We start from the raw sequence: 21,626 nt of genomic DNA, 5'->3' as shown, positions 1-21,626 counted from the left end.
CTGGTACAGATGTATGATACAGGTGAATTATGAGCTCTGATATAGCTTGTAATATCAGAACTTCCTAAAATCACTAAATTGTGTGTTTAGTTTACTTTAGGTAAAAGCTCTTTATCTATCTCTTTAATGTTCATTTGGCAATACTAGTCACTGAGCTTTTTCAAATATTTTTAAATTCTTGGAAGATGCTAGAAAAACTTAGAGCAACTTTACCAAAAAAGTATTTTAGTTAATAATCGTGTGCGTGTCATAGATATCTAGAAGTATTCTGATTGTTTTCTTACTTATTTTCTCTTTGCAGATACATTTCATCAGCTCATTAATGGAAGCTTAAGACTTTATACAAAATATATGTGAAAATGGAAACTTCATCTTTGCTATCCTCCTTACATGATGAATGCAGATCAGACAACTATATTGAACCTCATTACAAGGAATGGTATCGAATAGCCATTGATGCTCTGATTGAAGGAGGTTTAGAAGCTTATAAAGAATTTCTTTCCAAAGAGAGATGCTCAGAGTTCCTAGCAGATGAGGAAATTGATTATATTTTGAACAATGTTCACAAACTTCCCCAAAACACAATTTATTCCTCTAACCATGCCATTGATGACACCTCTTCCTCTGGAACCTACTGGCCCATTGAATCGGATGTGGAAGCTCCAAATCTTGACTTAGGTTGGCCCTATCTGATGCCTGGAATTTCTGGTGGCACAAATATTGATCTGCTTTTTCATCCACCACGAGCACAGCCTTACACCATAAAAGAAACTGTTCGGAAGATGATACGAGATGCAAGAAAGGTAAACATGAAAAATAATATTGGGATAAAAGTGGCAATAATAATAATCTAGTTGGTCTTTTATTACAAGTTTTTTTTCTTTTTAATTTTGTCCTGGCAGGAAAAAACTATCTGCTTGCTCACAACTCAGTCAGAAAGGTTCTCCTAGACTGAAATCAGTCCTTTGGTGTCACGTGCACCAGTGTTATTAACCTTAATTCAGAGACATCAGGAGTTAATTGGAGTGATTAATTAATATAACCATTATAATGAATAATTACTATTTTACTGTAATGCTGACCAATGCATGAGAAATTTGTAGATAATCAGCACACCTTCTCTTTGACCTCAGTTGAATATACATCAAATGATACAATTCTGTATAACTTCAGGATTTATACTAATGTTTCTCTCTTGCATCAGTGGGAACATGCATTGGTTTGGCTTGGCAAAGAATTAAAAGAAAACAACACCTCAGTGTACGTCCAACTCGTGTACCTTGAGAGTCAGGTTTTCTGATTTTTGCATGTCCTTGCAGAAATTGAAGTGAACTCAGAATGAAATAACAAACTAGACTTCGGCAACAAGGAAATATATTTTACTTGTGTTTCTTGCCTTCATTTCTGATTAATTACTAGAAATTTGGACATCTCTCCAAATGTACTTGTTTCCACTTAGGGACACTTGTATCTTGAGTTTCCTACAGCACACCCAACTTACACCTTAGTGACAGAATGTTCTATGTACAAACCTTTTGCTCTGAGTTTGTTAGCTTAAAACTTGTAAGTTTTAAATTTTTAAAACAATGTCAGTTAAAAAAAAGAAATAAAAATGTATTAGCACATAGATCTGTTTAACACTGGGTCATTATACTTCTTTAACAGATATGACAAAGTTTCAGAAGTATTTCTAGCAAGTATGTCATGCTCTCAAATTTTCGCTGTGAAATACAATTGTGTTCTGCATGACTCTATGTGCTTTAAATGAGTGGAATGGGCTCTAGCTCACATACATCTGTAAACACTTCAGTGGCTGAAATACGCATGTAAATGTGTGCAGTAGGAACGGACTGAACAGGGTGGGGAAGGGAAGGACTGCGTCTTTTTACAATGTCTCTGCTATATTTAGATAAAGCATATAATTTGTTGCCATAATAGAGTTATCACTAGGCCTTTTATCCTGCAGTTTATAATTTAGAATGAATGTATGCTCAAGGAAGAGTTAATTAATTTTCTCCATCTTTGTCCTTTTCAGAGTGAGATTTGGTATTTTCTCTTTTGGTATGTAGTGAGACTTGACTGTGACTTGCTCAAAATACTCTGTAAACTGTAGCTCCTGACTTACCAATGTATCCACTGTAAGGGAAAAAACAAAAACGCTGTTAACTCTATTGAGAAGACTAGTTCAGTTTTGCTACAAGGTCTTGAAATGCTGTGAAGTTAAGCCATTTCCCCTTAGTTGCTCCTTGGAATGCAGCTGTAGAAAAAAATTAGGTGTGATTCTTGCTTTGCTTTGGAGGGTTGAATGCATATTGGCTTCCTGATGTGCTTGTGGTGCTTCCACTTTATAAAGAGGATGCTTTATATGTGTCATTGTCAAATCTGACAGCTGAAATGTTTGTTTAGTTGATCAGCACAACCTCAACATCAACAATCATAACACTTTTGATACAGTGATATAGGTTGGTTGCTTCAAGGAGAAGCAATTAAATCTAAGAGACATAGTGTTGTTCAGCCTCTTCTGTCTGCAGATGCATAGGAAAGTTTAAGGGATTTCTAAGTAAGGGAAAGTACAGCATTTAAAACATGCTCAGAGTAGGCAAACACTTTGTAAACAAGCTAGCATACTTCCCCTAAGCCACTTGAAAAAATGTAGTTATATTAAACAGGGTTATTTGTTATGTGCTAGTGGAGATGTGTAGTCCTGAGACTATTTAAAGGCAACAGGGTAATGTTACACATGAAAAACAGAAACCTGTAAAGGATAAATCAGCAAATCATGTTCAGCTCTAAGCAAAATCTACAGGAATTTCAGCAAGCTTCTGTGCTAAAATAAACAGGCTGTTGGAGGTGGGCTTATTCATACCACCTAAATTTAAGAACCAAGCCTGAGTGTCTGCATTGAGGCATTGATTTCCCTGAGCTACCTGAGAACTTGGTGTAGTAGGAAACCAGCCTCCTACAAGGGCAAGGCAGATAATGTTTGTGCACTGATTCACTCCACGAGGGAACCCATTTGATGTGTATTTATATGTATAAACTATCCTAAAAATTCATGAAGGAGACTGAGCCACTTGAAACCTAGATTCTTTTGAATATTGGGAGATATATAAGGAGATGACACTACTAGTGGACTTATTCTTGACCTCTTTCATGCTTGATGCATCACACTGTCACTCCTTAAGATGATTATTACATATGTTAATTTTGACCTTAAGAAGATGTTGTAAACAACATTAAGCAACTTGCTTGCTGACTGTCTTTTTTCCTGACTAAAGAGGAAAATCATTTGTAAGGCCATGCTACACTAGAATAAAACCAGTGACTATAAAAAAGTAGTAATAAAATCTTGTCACATTTCTTGAATATATAATCAGTGTAAAAATTAAAGGCATCATAACGTACAGGTAATATATTAATGGAATTCTTTAAGAAAAGAATCAGTACTATTAAATCCTAGAAAAAATGAGCTAACCATTTTAAAGAGATGAATCTATGCTTTTGATATATGTTTCTGAACTTATGTTAGAGCAGGGAAACTGCTGTACGGTGCATGGCATTACATTGCCATCTATACACTACAGCACTTATGTGGGATAGGTGTGATGTTAGCAGAGAGCCTCAGGTCAAACCAAGATGTCAACAAAATGGGCTTATAGTTGGTGTAACTAGACCTCATCTCTAAATGATACAGCTTGCCAGCCACCCTCTTCTGTCAACATAACCTGTGTTCACACCAGGAGGCTGTTTGGCATGACTGTGTCAACTACAGAGACACGAGTCTTTTTCACATGTTGATAGAACCATGTGAGGAAAGAGCACTGCAAGGTCTGTCTGACCTTAATGATGGAGACCTTTGTAAACAAGCTGGTAGCCTTCTTTCTCTTACATTTTGGAGGCTTCTACCTTTAATCATTTGCAGGTTTCCGGCTTCTCTGAAGCCTGAGGTGCTCCTGCAGCCTGACTCATCACGTCTGGGCTGTCTGAACAGCAACTGATAGTGTTTAGCAGTTTTTACTGAGATTATTCATCTGGGAAATGATATCAAGATCATTACTCATCTGTGTCAAGGTTGTAGTGGGTTGACACTGGTTAACATGGAACTTCCTTCTTTTAGTACAAAGTAACAGCATTCGTTCAAAATGGAGTGTTCTTGCCCTCTATGACTTTTCGTGAGTTGCCTCAACCCCATCAGTTTTTAGGCTTGTACATGTGTGCAAGAAATATCTTGTGCTATTTTCTCAGGTTTTATTGACAGGGTGAAGCAGCAGGGAAAGGACAGGGCAGAGCACCAAAAGGATCTTCTGGCAGTGTGTTTTTCTCCTTTTTCAGTAACTAGATTCCTCTGTTGACCATGGAGACGTTTCTACACAGTTTTAGGGAGAAGGCAGAGCTGAGTTGTTCAGACTAATATCCAAAAAAGGATCTGCTTTTCCTGGAGAGAATTAAAACCTGTTTTCTAAAGAACCATGTTGTTTGGACGTTCCAAGGTTTACTGGCTTGTAGCACAGGCCGGAAAACACTAGAAGACTTCCGTGACATTCTTTTGGGATTTATGATGGAATGTATGAAGTTGCCCATTATTAAAAAAATATGCAATACTTTCCACTGATTTTATTTTACTCAAATGACTAGCAGTCATAAGCCTGGGTTTGTGAAGTCAGTGATATTTGTAAGAATTTTTTAAAAATATAATTTCTTAGAAGGTTAAATAAAAATTTAGATGGTTAATGTATTCTAATTTTGGAAAGTAAAAAAAGGCAATTGTTTTTGCTGAAGTAATCGTGATTGGGTTTTTTAATGAGAAAAGTTGCCAAACTTGGACACTTGGGAAAGAATTACATTATACACTCTAAATGAGTGTAACCTGTTATTAGTCTTGCTGGACATACTGTAGGTAAAGCATTTAGTCAAAAAGGTTTTCCTTTGGATTCTTGTGAGAGAGTAATGTGCAAAATATAATGCTTTCATTGCTTTCTAAAGCAGTGGACCTAGTCAAATAAACAAAAACAGTTGACTCATTTTACAAATATATACAAAGGAAAATATTTTCTTTTAGTTTAGTTTTTTCTTTTTTGTAGTTGTTGTTTTTAATTTTGTTCTGTATTGTTTCAGGCAAGAGTGAAAGGTTGTTTATTACTAAAAAAATATTCACTATTAATTCATTAGTATTCACTACTAATTATTATTCATTATTGTTCATTATTAATTTACTATTATTTACTGTTAATCTCATTTGGTCATGTGTATAATACAATAATAATGGTCTAGTACTGGCTGCGATCTAGTTTGAAAGAAAATCAAATCCTTACGTGCTTATACGAAGAGTGATGTTTCTGTACAGAAAAAACTTGTAGAATATGGATGTGTTGAGCAATCTTTTATTACTCTTTCAACAATACTCTTTGCCAACTATTTTAAATATAATTTGAACACAGACTGGAACAATGATAATGAATCGTGCTTGTGGCAATGCTTGTCGTAGTGCACTAATTGCATCAGTTCAAGCAGATGAGAGAGGGGCTCCACTTTTTGGTTTGTGAAAACCAGAGCAGTCTGCTGAATTCAGGGAGACAGAATAGGTAAATGCAGTAGTTGTCCCACTCAGACACATTCTGTATTATCTGTAAAATGTTTGATAATCAGTGGATATCTTTTTTAAAATGAAAGTAACATACAGAAATACTCGGTTTCCAGCTGAAAACATATAGGCATCATTTTCCCTGCCAAGATATTCTGCCCACAAGGATTTCAGCAGGTGACTTTTGGTTCAGCTGCTCTGCTGAAGGGTGAATTCATCATTAACTTCCTCTCAACTTCTGTTAAAAGACTTCCTAATAGTTGAAAACCAGCATGGCAGCCATGTGTATGGTTTCCAGGTGAAACATAGTTTTTAATTTATGGTAGATTTATTTCAGAAAGTGAGGTCATGTCTCAGGTTTTCTAATCACACAGAGTTCATGCCGTGTGTTGGACATGTCTTACTCTTGTTGCTATTGACTGACCCAGTATCAATTTTTTTTTGTCATCACAAAGTAATGATGCTCACAAGAAGTAATTTTTTCAGGCATTTTCTCTGCTTGGATTTGCCTTTGGAGTCTTCACACCGTTTTACTTGCCTGTCCTCTACTCTCCCTGCTGTCCTACTCCTCCCCCCATGTAAGTGTAGTCCCAGAGCAGTCACAGGCAGTGCACTCACAGAGCAGGCAGAGAGGACTGTCTGCCGTCAGTTGGACACATCTGCAAGCAGTTTTATAATCTGGAAAACCTAGGACTTCTGTTAAATGGAATTCTTACGTGGCATTGCTCTAAGCATGAAACCCACAATGTTTCCTGGTAGCGTTCCTGTTGTGTGGGAAGGATCTAAATCCAAAAAGCAATCACAGTGCTGGGGAGTGGGAATCTTTGAGAGCACAATTTTTAATCAGTTGTGGTAGTTTTTTATTCACAGGTTTCTATCTTTGCAAGACTTTTGATATCTTCAATACTCATATTAAAAAATGTAATTAAATATTCTATAGGTATTGCCATTTTTATGTCATAACTGTGCTAATGTGTTATCAAAATACCACACCTCCATGATGAATTATAAAATGGAATAGGGAAGATTAAAGACCAGATAATGCAGGCAGCTCTATTTCTTTATTAATGTCTGTCTCATTCACATACATATGAGAAGTAAGCACACACATATGCTTTGTAGCAATTCTTTTCATTAAAACATTTTCTCTCATTGTCATAAATGTCTGTCAGTCAAAACAAAAGTGCCATTAAGAAGTCATTTAGCTTTTTGCACATTCAGTAGATTAAAGTGTTATCATATTCAACAATAGCTTTGTACTCCATTATGCTGAGGCAATTACAGATCAAAATATGCTATAAATACAAAGCTGTTGATTTAAAATAATTTTGCCTAGGCAGAATGCTTCTTTCAGTGCCCAGACTACTATATTTGGGGTTTGTCCCTGTCCTTTTCTTGCTTGTCAAAAAAATACTGATAATGTTGAAGTGCTGTTTTAGTTTGTCTGAATTCCTCTCATGGAGAGATCTCCATTTTTCTATTTTTTTTTTTTTCATCCAGGAAACAATCTTGCCTGAAGAACTAAAGCCTTAATCACTTCACATTCATAAACCCATAAGTCTTTTTTCATCTCTTGCAGTTTCAGCATTGCTTTTGTACTCATGATCGCTTTCCAGCATAGCCAGTGATGCTCTGAGGGGGACACATTTATGGTGATTTTAAACTTTGAATTTGTTATATATCAGAATTTGGAAACTAAAGTATTATATTACCTGTGGTAGAATTTTCAATGAGCATAGCTTGGTGTGCAGATACCTGCAATACTGCAGCAGTATTTGTGTAACACAGTGTGATAGAATCTACCTAGAAAGTGAAGTGCTTACAAAACAAAAAAAAGTTTAAAATTTCCCATGCTTCTGTTTGGAAGAAGTGGAATTGCATGCCAGTGAGTTACATGTATTAAGTTTCCTCATATATCAGATTTGAGTAAAAGTATCTACTTCACTTGTTATTTCAGAACAATTTGCCTAATGCTGCATTATTTTCCTTGAGGAGGGCTGCAAGTATTGCAGTACAGATGATAGAAGGGTCAAAGTACACTTTATTGTTTACCTCTTTAAAAGAAGTGCAGACCTCACCATAGATAGCTGTGTAATCACACTCTTCATTTTAGCCTGTTGATAAAGTATATCTATAACCATTTCCTAATAAAGATACAATAAAAATGCAGTAGAATTTAAAGTCCACATTTTCAGAAATTCTGTCAGCATGTCTGAGACCTCAGAGGGCTTTTGCTCTTTAAAACCCTACTGTAATTTACCTTTGGAAGGAAGGAAGCATTGGCCATCACAACCATAACAGGGTGTAACTGGTGCTGAGCTTGCTACTTTACCGTAGGATCTTCAGACATCCATAAAATGACTCACCGCAACAGAGCTGTTCAAAATAAATAAATGCAAGATCTGGCCATGGCTTGCTTGATCAACAGTTAATAATTTTTCAGTATACAGTCCACTGATCAGTAAACCAGCTGAATTTGTAGTAGTGTTATTTGCATTATAAATAGAGAATTATAAACAACCAAACTAGCTATCTCTGCTTTCCTTGCCTTTGTTTGTTCTCTTTCCCTGTATCTTGGGTGTTTGCTTTCTGAAGCAATAGACACTATTACGTTTCACCATATGTCTGTATATCATACATGTAACTGGTGTCGTAGTCTTCCCGATTGGTGCCAGCCAATACAGACATACCACTACTATGATATAAACAGTAGATTCGGAATTTATATGCTCTCTTTATCGTTAGCCAGCAAAGAGCATAACCAAAGTGTGTCTGGTTTTATAGATGAGACTACTGAGACTCATTGAGCATTAAATATTTTTTTTTTTTAAGATACAGTTATAAACAAGAAACCTGGGACTATTATACATTAGCAAACAGTACTCAGAGCAACTAGGGGCCGTTTTTATTTTTGCCTCTGTGGTTTTAGTTGATGGTAAAAAATACAGTTGTGCATTTGTAGTTATGCAAATGAGTTTCTGACAAATATCAGTACTTCCCTGATAAAAGCTGCAATGTAGCTTGTAATGCTTACTTTTTAAATATATTTGTAAAAGCATGAAGTCCTTTCTTAGCTTCAGATAAGGAGGGTGTATCTTTAAGACATATACAGGGTGTTCTCATACCTTATCTAGGAGTGGATTATCTTTACCAGTTCTGTCTCTGGGTCTGGAGTGCTTTGTGCTGACTGCCCAGAAGATGTATGGTGTGAGGGAACCAGAACAGATTCCTCAAAAACAGGGTCCCTGCTGACCCCTGCTTTCCCCAGCAAGGCATGTGGGCATGTAGCTGCCTTCAGAAAACTTTTTGGTGCATCTATTATCTGGGGATTTTTGCTAACTGCAGCACCAGATCTCCTCAGGCCTTTTCACTTCTGCCAGTGATCCTGCTGTCAGAGATGAAGCTGGGTGATAGGATAATATGAGAAGTTATGCCCCGTATCTCTTAGAGATGAAAAGAGGACTTTGATATCTGCATCACCCACTAGCAATCGGGCTTGAACAGTAACACAGGATTGTGTGTTCAGGTAGCCAAATAGGTGTGCCTCCAGTTCAAATGGCAAATAAAACATCTCAGCCTTATTTTCATGCTGTTTCCTGGAGCTGCAGGCACTCTTTGCCAGGAAGGCTACACTTCAGCTCAATAAACTCCCTTTATGGCTTAAGCACTAGGTAAAGCACTAAGATCACCTTTGAATTAATGTAAATCTCAGTGGCATCAGCCCACAGAAGGTATTGTAGTCAGTGTTTTTCTTTACGCTTTTGATGCTTGATAAGCCAGAAATAATACTGAGGATGAGATGAAATAATCAGCACAGAAGAAAAGTATGATTCCCAGTAGGACCTTGCTCAGAAAGTGCCCACTGAGCGACTTAGCTCTTCTCAAACTGTGCAGAATTCCCTGCCAGTGAGCTGTGCCTTCTGAGACAGCAAACAGAAGTTACAGTGTCAAGCCTGCAAAACTGATTTGCTTCAAATGCCAGAGAGATACCACTTGTCAAAGCAAGCAGGTCTCCATCCAGTATGACAGCACAGTAATATCTGAAGCTGTCTGCTGTTCTGGTAATTTCCTGTCACTGAGTAATGGTGGATTAGCACAGGCATGCAATAATTGCCTGAAAAGTCACTGTTAAGGGTGTGGGTTTTTTAAAAATAATAGGCAGGTTTCTGTGGCTGCACAGAATATGTGTGATAGAGATCAGTAACCTCTGTTTGCTGAGGATGGGCCTAAAAATATAGCCATCTACAGGTCGAACTCTTACAGTGGTATGTACTCTAACAAGTCTACAGAAAGTTGCTTTCAAATGTAACAAAAGCTATGTTATTTTGGTCAAAGGGTATACTTTTGAAATGAGAAGACTAAGCATAGAGATGAAACTGGGAACTATGACTGATTCTTCTATTTATTTATTTGCTATCATCCTATTTCATGTTTTAAGCATAACAGGAGCACCAGTAATACTGTGTTTTACAATGGATTTTTTGATGTACAATATGATTGCGGTAATATAATCTCTTCTGCTAATGAATTCTAGATTATTTATTGTCACTAAGCCACATGTGCCAGAAATCTCATTAGTCAGATGATTTGATTTCTTATGCATAAGTTTGATGATGAAAGTTCAGTCCAGATCTGAAATGCCGTGATACGAGATTGCAATCTCCTGCTATAGGATTTCTGTCCCAAGTAAAGGCTCCGTAAATTGTCTTGAAGTTAGAGGAGTTAAATGCTGTCTTTGCAATGAGTTCTTGAGAGTTCAGGAGGCTCTTCTGTGTACATCAGAGCCTTGTAAAGCCAGAGTTCCAGGTGCTTTTGGAGGAAGGGAAAAAAGGGAAGGAAAAGATGTGCTGTTCTTGGGTGTTTGGAAAGAGGCATGTCAGAGGAGCAGGGATCCCTGCCAGGCCTTTCAGTTGATTCTTATCAAAGACCAGTGCAGCAACTAAACACTGTTTAGACCTTCTGAGGGACTATAACACTCTGGAGCTTGCACCCAGGGTGAAAATGCTGGCAGCTTGAGGTTACTGGAGTCTTTGAGCATCATGTGGAAGGGGACAGCTTAAGACATACAGAGATGGACCAATGTTTGAATCAGCCGGGCTCTGCTCCATGGTGTGTGCATTGATCAGAAGTAACTCCCTGAGAATCTGTATCAAAGGGATGGGAGTAAGGCATGAAAGCTGTGCATACTGAAGTGACCACCCTTAGAGTATGATAGGAAACCTATACTGTTTTTGAGTGTAGATCCTCTTTACTTCCCCTCCCTCTTTGCCCTCCACTCCACCCCACTCTGTCCCTCTCTTCCTATCTCCTCTTTCCTTTCATTGTGCACCTCAGATGGAGGAGAACATTTGCTGCCTGCTCTAGACACTTCTGGCATCTTTCTGGAACACAGTTCCAGGTGTGACATCTAGGAATATTATCACCCTCTTCAGACAATAAAGAAGTGTGGCTGCTTTGGAGGATGCCAGTCAGCATACCTGAAGACAGCGCCTGTAGTATGGTGTTTGTGTCTTTACCCCATCCTCTGTCACTCCCAGTAAGAACTTGTAAAACAGCATAATGATGACAGAAACAGAGTGATGCTTTCAAATTACTAGTCAAATAAATTTCATTGCCAGGTTTCTGATTTTTACTATAAACTGCATATCTGACATTGGTATGTTTTCTGAGTAGGACTGTCTTACTGATGTTTTTGGCAAAAATTACGAAGTTTAGAAATCGAGCAGTTGTGTGTCAGAAATGACAGTAGGCTATGTAATTACAACCGTGACTTGTACGCACAACTGATTTTAATCTCATTTTGTCAAACATTACATCTAATAAAACTTGAAAAGACTGGTTTTGGGGGATATTTAATATAGGGTAGAGAGACAAGAATAAAATATCTGCTCACACTTCTTTTTTCTTCAAGCAAAATTAGATCCCTAATTCTGAGAGGATTTAAATACTCCAATTTCTGTACATGAGAGGTTCCATTAACTTAACATGCATATGTTTGCAGGATTGATGCCTAGGGATATGGCTATATATGATTAAGGATCTGATTTTGAAAATTTGATTAATCTCTTTCTCTTAAATCATGCCACAGTACATTTGTAGTACAAAATGAGCTACATCTTCAGGTGATTGCATCCACTGTGAGCAACAAAAATAGAATAATGTGTGTCCAAGCATCCTGATGTAATTTTTTTATTCTAAATAAAAACTGTGTTGAATAACTGAGTATCTGAAACCCAAGCAAAGCCATCAAGTCAATGGAATGTTTTCCTTTCCCCATGCACTATTCCATCCCTTTACTGATCCCTGCATTCAGGTCCAGGTCCCACAAAAGTGGGATGGATGCACATATGAATGTTATAGAAGACAGGCTGGTCCCTTTGGTCCCTTCAAAACAAATACAAGAATGAGACATTTGTAGTTTATGTATTAACATTTATCATGTTGATACATAAAGAGCAAGAAAATTCCATGGAAAAGTTTCTCAATTTGTACTCTTAAGGCTGTAAAAATGATTGCAAAATGTATTGCAGAAAGCACACATGCACCTTTTCATGGATGCTGGCATGCAAGTTAGACAAACAAAAGCCAGTAAAAAGTGAACATTTAGAATATAGTTATTGTGGTAGAGCTGTCCAAAATAAATGGTCCATATTGGTAAATTAAAACAATCACCTTGAGAAATGGACAGTTACGACGTGTTGATACAAAGTGGTGTATCACAGATGATAGGTGAACTTATTTTTAATTTTCTTAGTGGTGTTTCAAAAAATTCTAGGGAACAGAATTTCATAATCTGCTAAATTCTGTGGAGAGACATTGTTCATACTGTCTGAGGAGGTTATTTGCTAAATTTAATTATACAAAGTAGTCCTTTGAGATATAAAGTAAAAGAAGAAAGCATTTCAGTTTAAAGTGTTACTGTCTAGTTTGTAATCCAGCTATCTATTTTTAAGGTAGTAGACTGCACATAACAAAGGTACAGATAATTAGAAAAGGGAAAATATCTAATTTCTGAAATATATAATAATAGTATTTTAATGCAGGCACTGAAGTTACAAAGGTGAGTACTCTAACTGAAAGCATCTTTAGAAGATGATCCTCATCAGATTTTTTCCATAGTATGTAATTAGTTTGAAAATACCACAAAAAGCTAGGTGTTTAAAGATTTTTTGGGGGATTTCCAGCTAAATGCATTTGTTGAAACATTACAGTAGCACAGTTACAGTTACCTGTTGTGTAAACATGATACTGAATGGGAAACAAGAACCTGTGGCATTTTAATTCCAAATACAGAAATCTTTCTGGCTTGTTTTAAAGAAGTAATAGTAGCATTTCATTTCACCCTGATGTTCACACACAGACTTTCCAGCTTTAAAAACTCAAATGGAATTTAGTCAGAGCTGCTTGTTGTGTGTGTGTGTGGGGGGGGGATTCATAATATATATCGTGCATGCAAAAAGAATCAGACATAGGTTTAAGCATGACTTTTGCTTACTCAACAGATCTAAATTTTGGCAGATTCTTTGATCAGTCTTGGCTGAATGTGTATCAAAAATCTAAAATTTTCCCTAAAGAAAAGAAATCCCTGATACGGCACATAAAACTTCTTGCTGATTCCTATTGGAAGCATTGCTGTCCTAATGGTGGAGATGTTTCTAATAATTATGCTAAATATACTCCTGTTTGGAGATTATGAAAGAAAGCACTTTGACCAGACTTTAAGCTACTTTTCTAGTGAAGAGAAATTTGGAAATATAGAAAGCATTGTAACATAAAAAATTAAAACAATCCAGTACTTTATTGGGGTTTTTTTCTGGTTTAGTGACTTCTGCTGACTGTCCTAAATTATAGTAAAAGTACACTGGTTTGTATTTTTTCTTTTTCAACAGCTGTGAATGAAGCAATTACTCAGTAAGTAAAAAGCATTGAACTGTTCTGGTTTTGTTTTTAAGTCACTGATCTGTAGCTCTAAATTGGATTTTGGCCTAAACCAGTAAAAATGTAAAGCATCCTCTTTGGATCACTTTTATTACTATAAAATACATAAACCAAATAGGAGAAATCTCTTTACTTTCAGAGAAAAAGAACAATTGACATTAAATATTTTTTAATAGCCTGTATTAACAGGTTACAAAATATTCATATAAATAAATACACACACACACACACACACACACACACAGGAATTTCATTGAAAAGCTTGCTGTCAGAAGCTGCCAGAGGCTGAAATGCAGAACACCTATGAATATGATATATGTTGAAAATCTTTTGTTGTAATTATGAACATAGGTAACTAAATTAATGCATTATGAAAATTGAGAGTGGTGTTTCACTTAAGACATTTTAATTAATTTCAAAGTCGTGGTTGGGTCTTGAAGGTCAGCAGGTTGTCCAGGAAGGATTTTAATATTAATAAACTATACACTTTTTTCTTTCAATTCTCAAATTTGCTCAAAACCACAAAACCAAGAAAATCTCAAATGATTCATTTGTTTTCGAGTTGTAAAATATTCCTTGGTGTTTCACAGAATCTGCAGTTTTTGCTTCCTTGGTCTTTTTAGGCATGCTTTGGGCTGCTGTGTGCCTGTGAATTTGAAGTAAATGACTCTTTGTGCTGTATCTAGTGAGAATTCCTATGCTCCTTGTTCATTCCCTTCAAATTCCCACTGGCAGGGCTTTAATTTTGAACTCATTAATAAAGATATTATCTCCTTCAAAGACTAGCAGTTATTCTGATATTTTAATGAATGCAGTTCTTTTGTATAAATCAATCTGTACTTCTTCATTTTACAGTGCTGCTTGTATTGTGTTCATGTGTCCTCTTCATGAGCCTTGTCATTGCTTTCCTTTTGAGATATGATTTTCTAATTAATTTTACTGGAAGTTGTTTTGAAAAAGTGCTGGGTAAACATGAGCCTGTGATCAGTTTTTGTATCCCTTAAAAACTTGTGGCTTTTTTGGACTCTCCCTATTCATCTTTGTAGTCATTTCCGGACTGCAAAATCAGCAGAGGCTGATAAAACTGAGAGATTCACAGGTTTTGATGTCAGAAGGGACTGTAATGATAATGACATCTGACTCCCTGCACAACACAAGCCTGACAGTGTTGCATCTCCAAAGAGCTGATACTAAGAATAAATCTGACCTTAAAGCACGTGGTGCTAGTCTTACCGTCAACACTTCTGGGTAACTAATCCATAATTGCTCAGGAGATAAGGTTGTTTTTTGGACAATCACTTTTCTCTAAATGATGGAATTTGCTTGAGGAAACCTGTGTTGCAGGCCCACACGAAGCCTGCTTGAGCTTTCTGCTTGTGTATCTCATCATTCAACATGACAGTCAGTCAAAAGAGATGGTGCAGAGAATTCTAAATGCAGGACTGGAGGGTGAGATGAGGCTTGGGCTGCTGCCTAGCTGCAGGGGCTGCTTTCACAGGGGCCTTGGGATGCTCAGCCTGTCCATAAGCACTGGCTGTTGGCCTCTGAGGGTGTGCTCACACAGCAGAGATCCATGCACAAGGACATTCCTGAGGAGCAGGGTGTCGTCACCTCCTGGGAGCATCACCTTATAGCGTGACCAGACTGTTTCCAGCAGGTAAGCTCATTAGCAGTGGGCTGGCTCAGGTGTCCCTGCACAGGACAGCAGGGTGACATGCACATACACACGCCCTGTCTATTGTCAGTTTCCCAGATAAAAATAGATGCAATATGTTATTCCTGCATTTATGAATGGCTTGCGCTTTAGAGAGAAAAAGCTTCCAGTGTGCATTTAAGAGGAATTAAAAAAGATGCTTATTTTTGCTAGGAATTCTTCCAGAGTCCTTTATGACAGAGAAGGAGTAGAAGTAGACTTCAGTAAATTTCTGATTCGAGAGGTTGTAAATAACATTACTCTATTAAAAATATATTTCTATGCTAATGTCTTCTAGAACTGGATGTAATGGGAGTGATTTACATGCTTTTCTAAGTTCCCTGCATTTGTATCCATTCAAAGATCTGTTACATCCTTTAAAAAATGTGGTTTTGCTTGTGTATTTTTTTTCTTAATATAAAAGTTTTGTGATTAAATACATTGGTCTGTGTGGCTAGCACAGGTCTTTCCCACGAGAACTTCTGTGTTTTATAAACAAAGATAAAGTTTGGATGTTGTTAGAACAATGTCTCGAGATTTGGACAAGTTCAGGCCTGGCCAATCAGGCCAGGGGGTGGTTTCTGACTGACCAATCTGGGTGACCTCTGAAAAGCCTATATAGGTTGGATTCAAAATAATAAATCTCTCTTTTCTATGTTACGCTGAGAATCCGGGTTTTTCTTCTCTGCTAGCGGCTCAACAGCGACAGGTCTAGGACTTGCAATACTTGTATATGAATTCCTTGTGACTCCTCATCTATAAATATGATCTCTGAGTGATTTGTAAGACTTATACATAATTTGGGGTACTCATGTGCTAGGGGTAGGAAACAGAGTTTCAAGAGCATAAGTTGAAATCTACCTTTTTCAGGTGCTTCCAGTGGTTTAAAACTTTATCTTTTACATCAACATTTTGTGTATTTGTTTTGTCCATGAGATTGTTTGTTTGCTTTAGAGCATTCAAGCAGAAATATTTCAGTAATATCCAACTACGAAAGAATTGCTTGCTTTCCCATTATTTGCCCATATTCGGATGCTACTTTTTTTTCTCACAGTGTTCCTCTATGCATTAGTGAGAAACAAGAAAATAACTTTTTTGTTGTTTACTTGAAAGTGTTTCTAATTTAGGTTGCATTTCAGCAAACACTCAGTCACCCACAGCAGGATCATGAAAGTCTTACCTTTGCATGCCTAACTCTTGTTTCATTGCAAAAATTTTTCCTGTGTCAACAAAAATGATGCATGTTGCATTTTTAAGATTGAAAAAAGACTGGAGTGTCTTTTAATTACCAACTTTTCATCACAGTTAACCAAACAAACTCTTTGAAAAATTCCTTCCTGACAGCTGTACCTCATAGCTCGAGTCAGTGCACACTGCACCAACATCTGAAAGCAGGTTCAGAATTACAGAGAAAGACTCTGAAGAACAGGAAAGGATGTACGTGTTTTTAAATTAGCAGCAAAAAAGGATAAAACTGTCCTGTTACTACATCTGAAATTATTGCACTTTTTTTCTTTTGTCAGTACAGTGCTGGCTTGTAACTTTCTATCTAAAGGAAAAAGGCAAATAATAAAATACATGTTTTTCATTCAGTGTGTGTGCATGTCTGTGCAGTCCTCTACATGCACATGAACTCACTGTGCTACAGAAAGCATGGATTCCAGGCATGCACACATGCACAAGGAGCATTGCAGTCTCGTAATGGGAGAGCCTTTTTGGCATGAATTTGGAGTGGGCAGGTTACTCAAGGGAAGATATTTCCTGAGGTCTGAGAGGCACTTTGTAAGATCAAGTGTTTACTTGAAAGGCATTAGTTTGCATCAAAAAGCAACACTTTCCAAAGTGTTCTTGGAATTAAATGTTCACTTCTCCACAGATGTGTACTGGAGATTCTCATCTCCATCCTTATTTCAAACTACTAAAGTTATGTACTATATTTAGCTATTAGCATGCTTGACACATTTTCCAGCAGAGCCAATTTTCCAACAGAACGTGGCTTAATGTAAATCCATGGGTGGTTCAGTCAATGGTGTTTCTGCTTTTGCTTATTACTAGAAGGTTCTGCATTTGATGGCAAAAGAAGTGAATTTTCCTCTCTGCCCCTCACATTTCCTAGCTGTGTACCTTAAAGTACACAGCCATTAGATGCAGGAATGTTTTGTGGTTGCAGGGGATTCAGTGGCACAAACAGGCAGCAAATCTCACAAAGAAAGCTACTGAAGGGCTTCAGTAGACGCCCCTGAGACTGATTTTCTTCTTCCTTCATTCTTAAACCCAGGTATCTGCTGTGATGTTTTGGAGGATACTGCCTTGCTCTAGCAGGAGCTTTGCATTTCTTGCAGATGTTCAGCATTCTTCTTGATTAGATCTCTGATTATCATTACCCAAATGGAGGTTAGGGGTGTGTGTGTGTGAAATGGCATGCAAGGCACATCAGGAGGAATATTTTGTAGAAAGGGGAGTGCACTTACGTATGTGAAGCTGTACAGTGGAAGACTTGTGATAACATGTTTCTCTTCTACTCATTAAAAGGAACCCTGTTAACTTGTGATGTTGGTCACTAGCTCGATTAAGGGGTTCAGTTACTTGCAAAGTGATAATTCATTTATTTGAATAACTGTTAATTTTAATGATTCTTGAATGAGTGCTGCATTATGCATCCTGTCTTTGTGAGAATGAGAAGAATGAGAGGAGCAGACCATGAGCACAGGATGACAGTGCCCATCTGGCTGAGGCAGATGGAATCTGGATCACAGAAGGAAGTCTCGCAGCCTGCCTGTGTGTTGATTCCTCCCCAGATGTGTCCTGGAAGTGGCCTAGGGCTCTGATTGAAGAAAACATTAAATGAATACACTAAATAAACTTTCAACTACTAAAAATAAACTGTTAAATGGAAAGAGTAGTAGCTAGCATAGATGTAGTATTATAAATACCTGATCAGACTTTGTCGCAAAGATCAAGTAATCTTTCCTCTGATTTTGCATAATTCAGTATCAAATTGCAAGTGATGAATTAATACTTCTGTGGTCTTGTGGAAGAGCTGTATTTAGATCAATGAAAGTTGATGTTAACTGCAGTTACAAAATAATAGTGTCACCAAGATAATTCTTAAGCTGTATGGCTTGTTGTTTGGCAAAGATGGTTACTCAAAAGTCAGCTCACATAGAGGCAAAAGATCAGCTGAGCAAAATCCTGGCAGAAACGAATAAGAAAGAAATTTTTCTTTAAATTTTTTTATCTCCTGTCTTCGAATTTCTTTTCATATCCCTTGACTGGCAACTCCCTGAAATGCGTCACTATCTGTGGAAGATTCACACTCAAACAAGAATTGTCAGGTTTCACTTAAAAAGCATTTAGAGGGTTTAAAAATTGAAATAAATTTTATAAATAAAATATTTTAAAGCACAGCACTGGTACTCAAATTGTAATTCTTCAGTAATAATATTACTTGTATTTCTTTCCTTGTTTTATTCTCTAAGTGCTGCATTTGATTCAGGAATTAAATTTTGTTTAGCACCTTGTTTAGTTCCAATTCACTATTCACTCCACTGGGACTACAAGAATTGCAGCATTACTTATCTTCTTCATTTCAGTTTGCTTCACAGGAGGTTTGAGCAGGGTTGTTATAATTGCTTTCCCACTATTTCAGACATATTACTCCATATGTTAATGTACATAAAAATTTGAATCTGTTTCCTTCCTGAAAAGCTGCACATAATTACTTATTAACAAGAATAATCTTTTCTTATCTTAAGGACATTCTACCGATGCTTTCAGTTTAGTCTGCAATTATTTTTCCTTTTTCATTTAACCTGTAATAAATAATCCAGCATGCCAGGGAAATGGATTTCACCTGAGGATCTGAACATGATTTGCAGACAACAATTAATTAATTAGTTTCAAAACCTGTCTTTAAAATAGGTGAAATTGAAATGCAGTCTGCCAGCACACAGTCATTAGCAATATGTTGCACAAGTAGCTGTGGCTGCTCTATGAGCAGGTGGCGTAATCTGCTTCTCATGAGTATCAGGGAAGGTTCCTGCTCAATTGGCAACATGTTTAAAAAAGTAAATAGTTTAAATCATCTGATTGGGTTGTTTACTGGCATTCAGATGTAACTATGTGCCATATGGACTTGTGCAGACACACCATTATGTCTGTAATATATGCTTCAGAATACTGATCTGACATCATTGCTGTTGCTTTTTTTGCAACATAAATGTTCCTACAAGTATTGTCCAGGCATGGTATTTTTACTTATATAGTGCATTTTACTGTGTCATGTAGCTAAACTGGAAAAATTTTAAAGGTGAACAGAGAACATGGAAGAGCTAAACCCTGTGGAAACTTTTCATTATTCATCCTCTCCTATTTATTCCAGAGGATCACTGGCTTTCCTTTATACTGACCCATCACTGACTTGTGACCAGTAACTTTAAGCAGCCTGCGTTCTGTATTTTTCTGGTTTACCCTAACCATATTAATGCTTGAATTGACCTCCTTAAACATATTTAGGTTCATCTATAGAATTTGAAAAGAGAGGCATTGAAGTAAATAGTAGTTGTAGCAGAAACCAAAAGCTTTATCGTATCATAAGGGTATCATAAGGGTATAGTCATAAAATGTGCAATGAAAAGGGAGTAATTTTAAGCTTGTATAAAAAGCATGAGAAACCATTTTAAGCCCACATTCAGTATCCAGCACCAGGATTTTTTCCAGTCTCAAATTCAAATGAGTTTGGAGTTCCTTCCTTGAAAGAGGGAAGAAGGGACAGGAAGGGAGAAAGAAAGAATTAAGGCAGTGAAGGGGTAGAGGGGAAGGAAGTGGAAGAGGGAAGTAAAGCGAAGGCAGTCACTGAAGAAAGGGAAGAGGGTAACAGAAATAGGTCCTCATAATATAGTGGGTTTGCTTGCATGCTTGTGACAGCAGTATGAAAATGTTTAATATCATTGAGCCTTACAAGCTGCTAGAAATACATGCAACCTAAATGTTTTTATTGGGCAACTGCTTTAAACATCTGGCCACTAAGTAATCCTTAAGTGTGTATACCTCATGCGTCTATTATTGACTCTCAATCACATGTATGAAGCTGAATACAAGAGCTGTGTTTTGAACAAGGATGAAATAAGCAATATTTGAAAAGGTGTTTTCCCACTTACCCTTCCCTAAATATGTGATTAGCCTTCATTTCTGTACAAATTGACTCTTGTGTTGGTTTTCCTTCCAGAAATCAGGCTGAGCAACCAACTTGGTCATCAATCTGTTTTTTGAATTGTGGCTATAAGCATTATTTCCCTGATACTCAAAAGTTTAATTAAAAATGAGCAACAGCAAAATTATTTTGCTGTTTGCATGTAAACTATCCAGGTCTTCTAATTGCAGCTGTAACAGCAGTAGAGTAAATATTACTCTATTGCAGTAGACTGTAATGTTCCTTCTTAACCTAAAGACAAAGAAATTATGCCACTACTTTCCAAATACTAACTGGAGCCTCTGTTGAGGACTGCTTTCTTCATTTTGGTATTACCTTCTCTAGACCATGAACTAGAGGAGGTTTTTAACCAGAATTGGTTCTACTCTCAGTTGGGGTTCTATGGACATAAAACAATGCTGCAAGGACTGCTAATTTTTTATTCCTCTTTTTCTTCTACATGGATCTCTGAAACACTTTCATTAGCAGTTTTCCTTAGGATTATGCAGTCTACCTTTTGGAAGAAGTTTTGAGTGTCTGTAGAGTACTAATGTTCTACAGTTAATGATATAATTAGAACTTGTTTCTCAGTATTGAGGTCCTTAAATCAGATACATAATCAAGTCGTGGTCATTGGTCTGTAGGCTTTCCCTGATTTGAAATCCAGTGATTTAACTTTTTTTTTTTTTTTTAATTGGATACTGCCTTTGAAAATAGATTTTTTTTACTCTTGGATGCAATATCTTTCATAGTAGAAAATATTAGTCATCACATGAAGTTGTGTTTACTTGATGCAAGGTCACCCTGGTGTAAGACTCATGGAGTGTATGGCTTACAAGTCTTTCACAACTGTATGCTTTTTTTTTGTTTTCCACATGCTAAAAATGTTGATGTGGCATCAGCATATGAATTGTGCTTAACATACTGCACATAGGCATTCCAAAGCCTATCCTTCCAAATCATAAGCCACTCTGAAACACATCAGGTTTGTCTGCTGACTTGGATCCACCAAAATTTTCATGTGCATAGAAATGTAAAAAAAATAAGTGTTTCCTGCTTTTGAGACATTTATTTTAATCTAACTCCATTCTTTTCCAGCATCTAATATGGAATCAGTCAGCAAGGTTTCCATCCCTGTGTTAAGTACCTCCCTTTCTTTTTTGATTATCTTTTTTTGTGCTGATTGTACCTGTAGTACCTACTTATTCCTGTAAGAGCAAGGA

General features: G+C 36.9%; 1 protein-coding gene across 1 annotated transcript in view; it reads left to right on the top strand.

The window, feature by feature from the left end:
* SACK1B (scaffolding CK1 anchoring protein B) overlaps positions 1–21,626 on the top strand; it is a 56,478-nt gene that overhangs the window by 4,414 nt on the left and 30,438 nt on the right. The window contains exon 2 of the mRNA XM_085056627.1: positions 302–803. Within this exon, the coding sequence (XP_084912753.1) occupies positions 360–803 (444 nt within the window). The 5' untranslated portion in view covers positions 302–359. The remainder of the gene's footprint in view (positions 1–301; positions 804–21,626) is intronic.

The sequence above is a fragment of the Lichenostomus cassidix genome, chromosome 3 (assembly GCF_008360975.1).
Source record: "Lichenostomus cassidix isolate B80296 chromosome 3, HeHo_3.0, whole genome shotgun sequence".
In the NCBI taxonomy this organism is placed as follows: domain Eukaryota; kingdom Metazoa; phylum Chordata; class Aves; order Passeriformes; family Meliphagidae; genus Lichenostomus; species Lichenostomus cassidix.
Note: the sequence above shows the minus strand (reverse complement) of the source record. Positions and strands in the feature narration are given on the sequence as shown.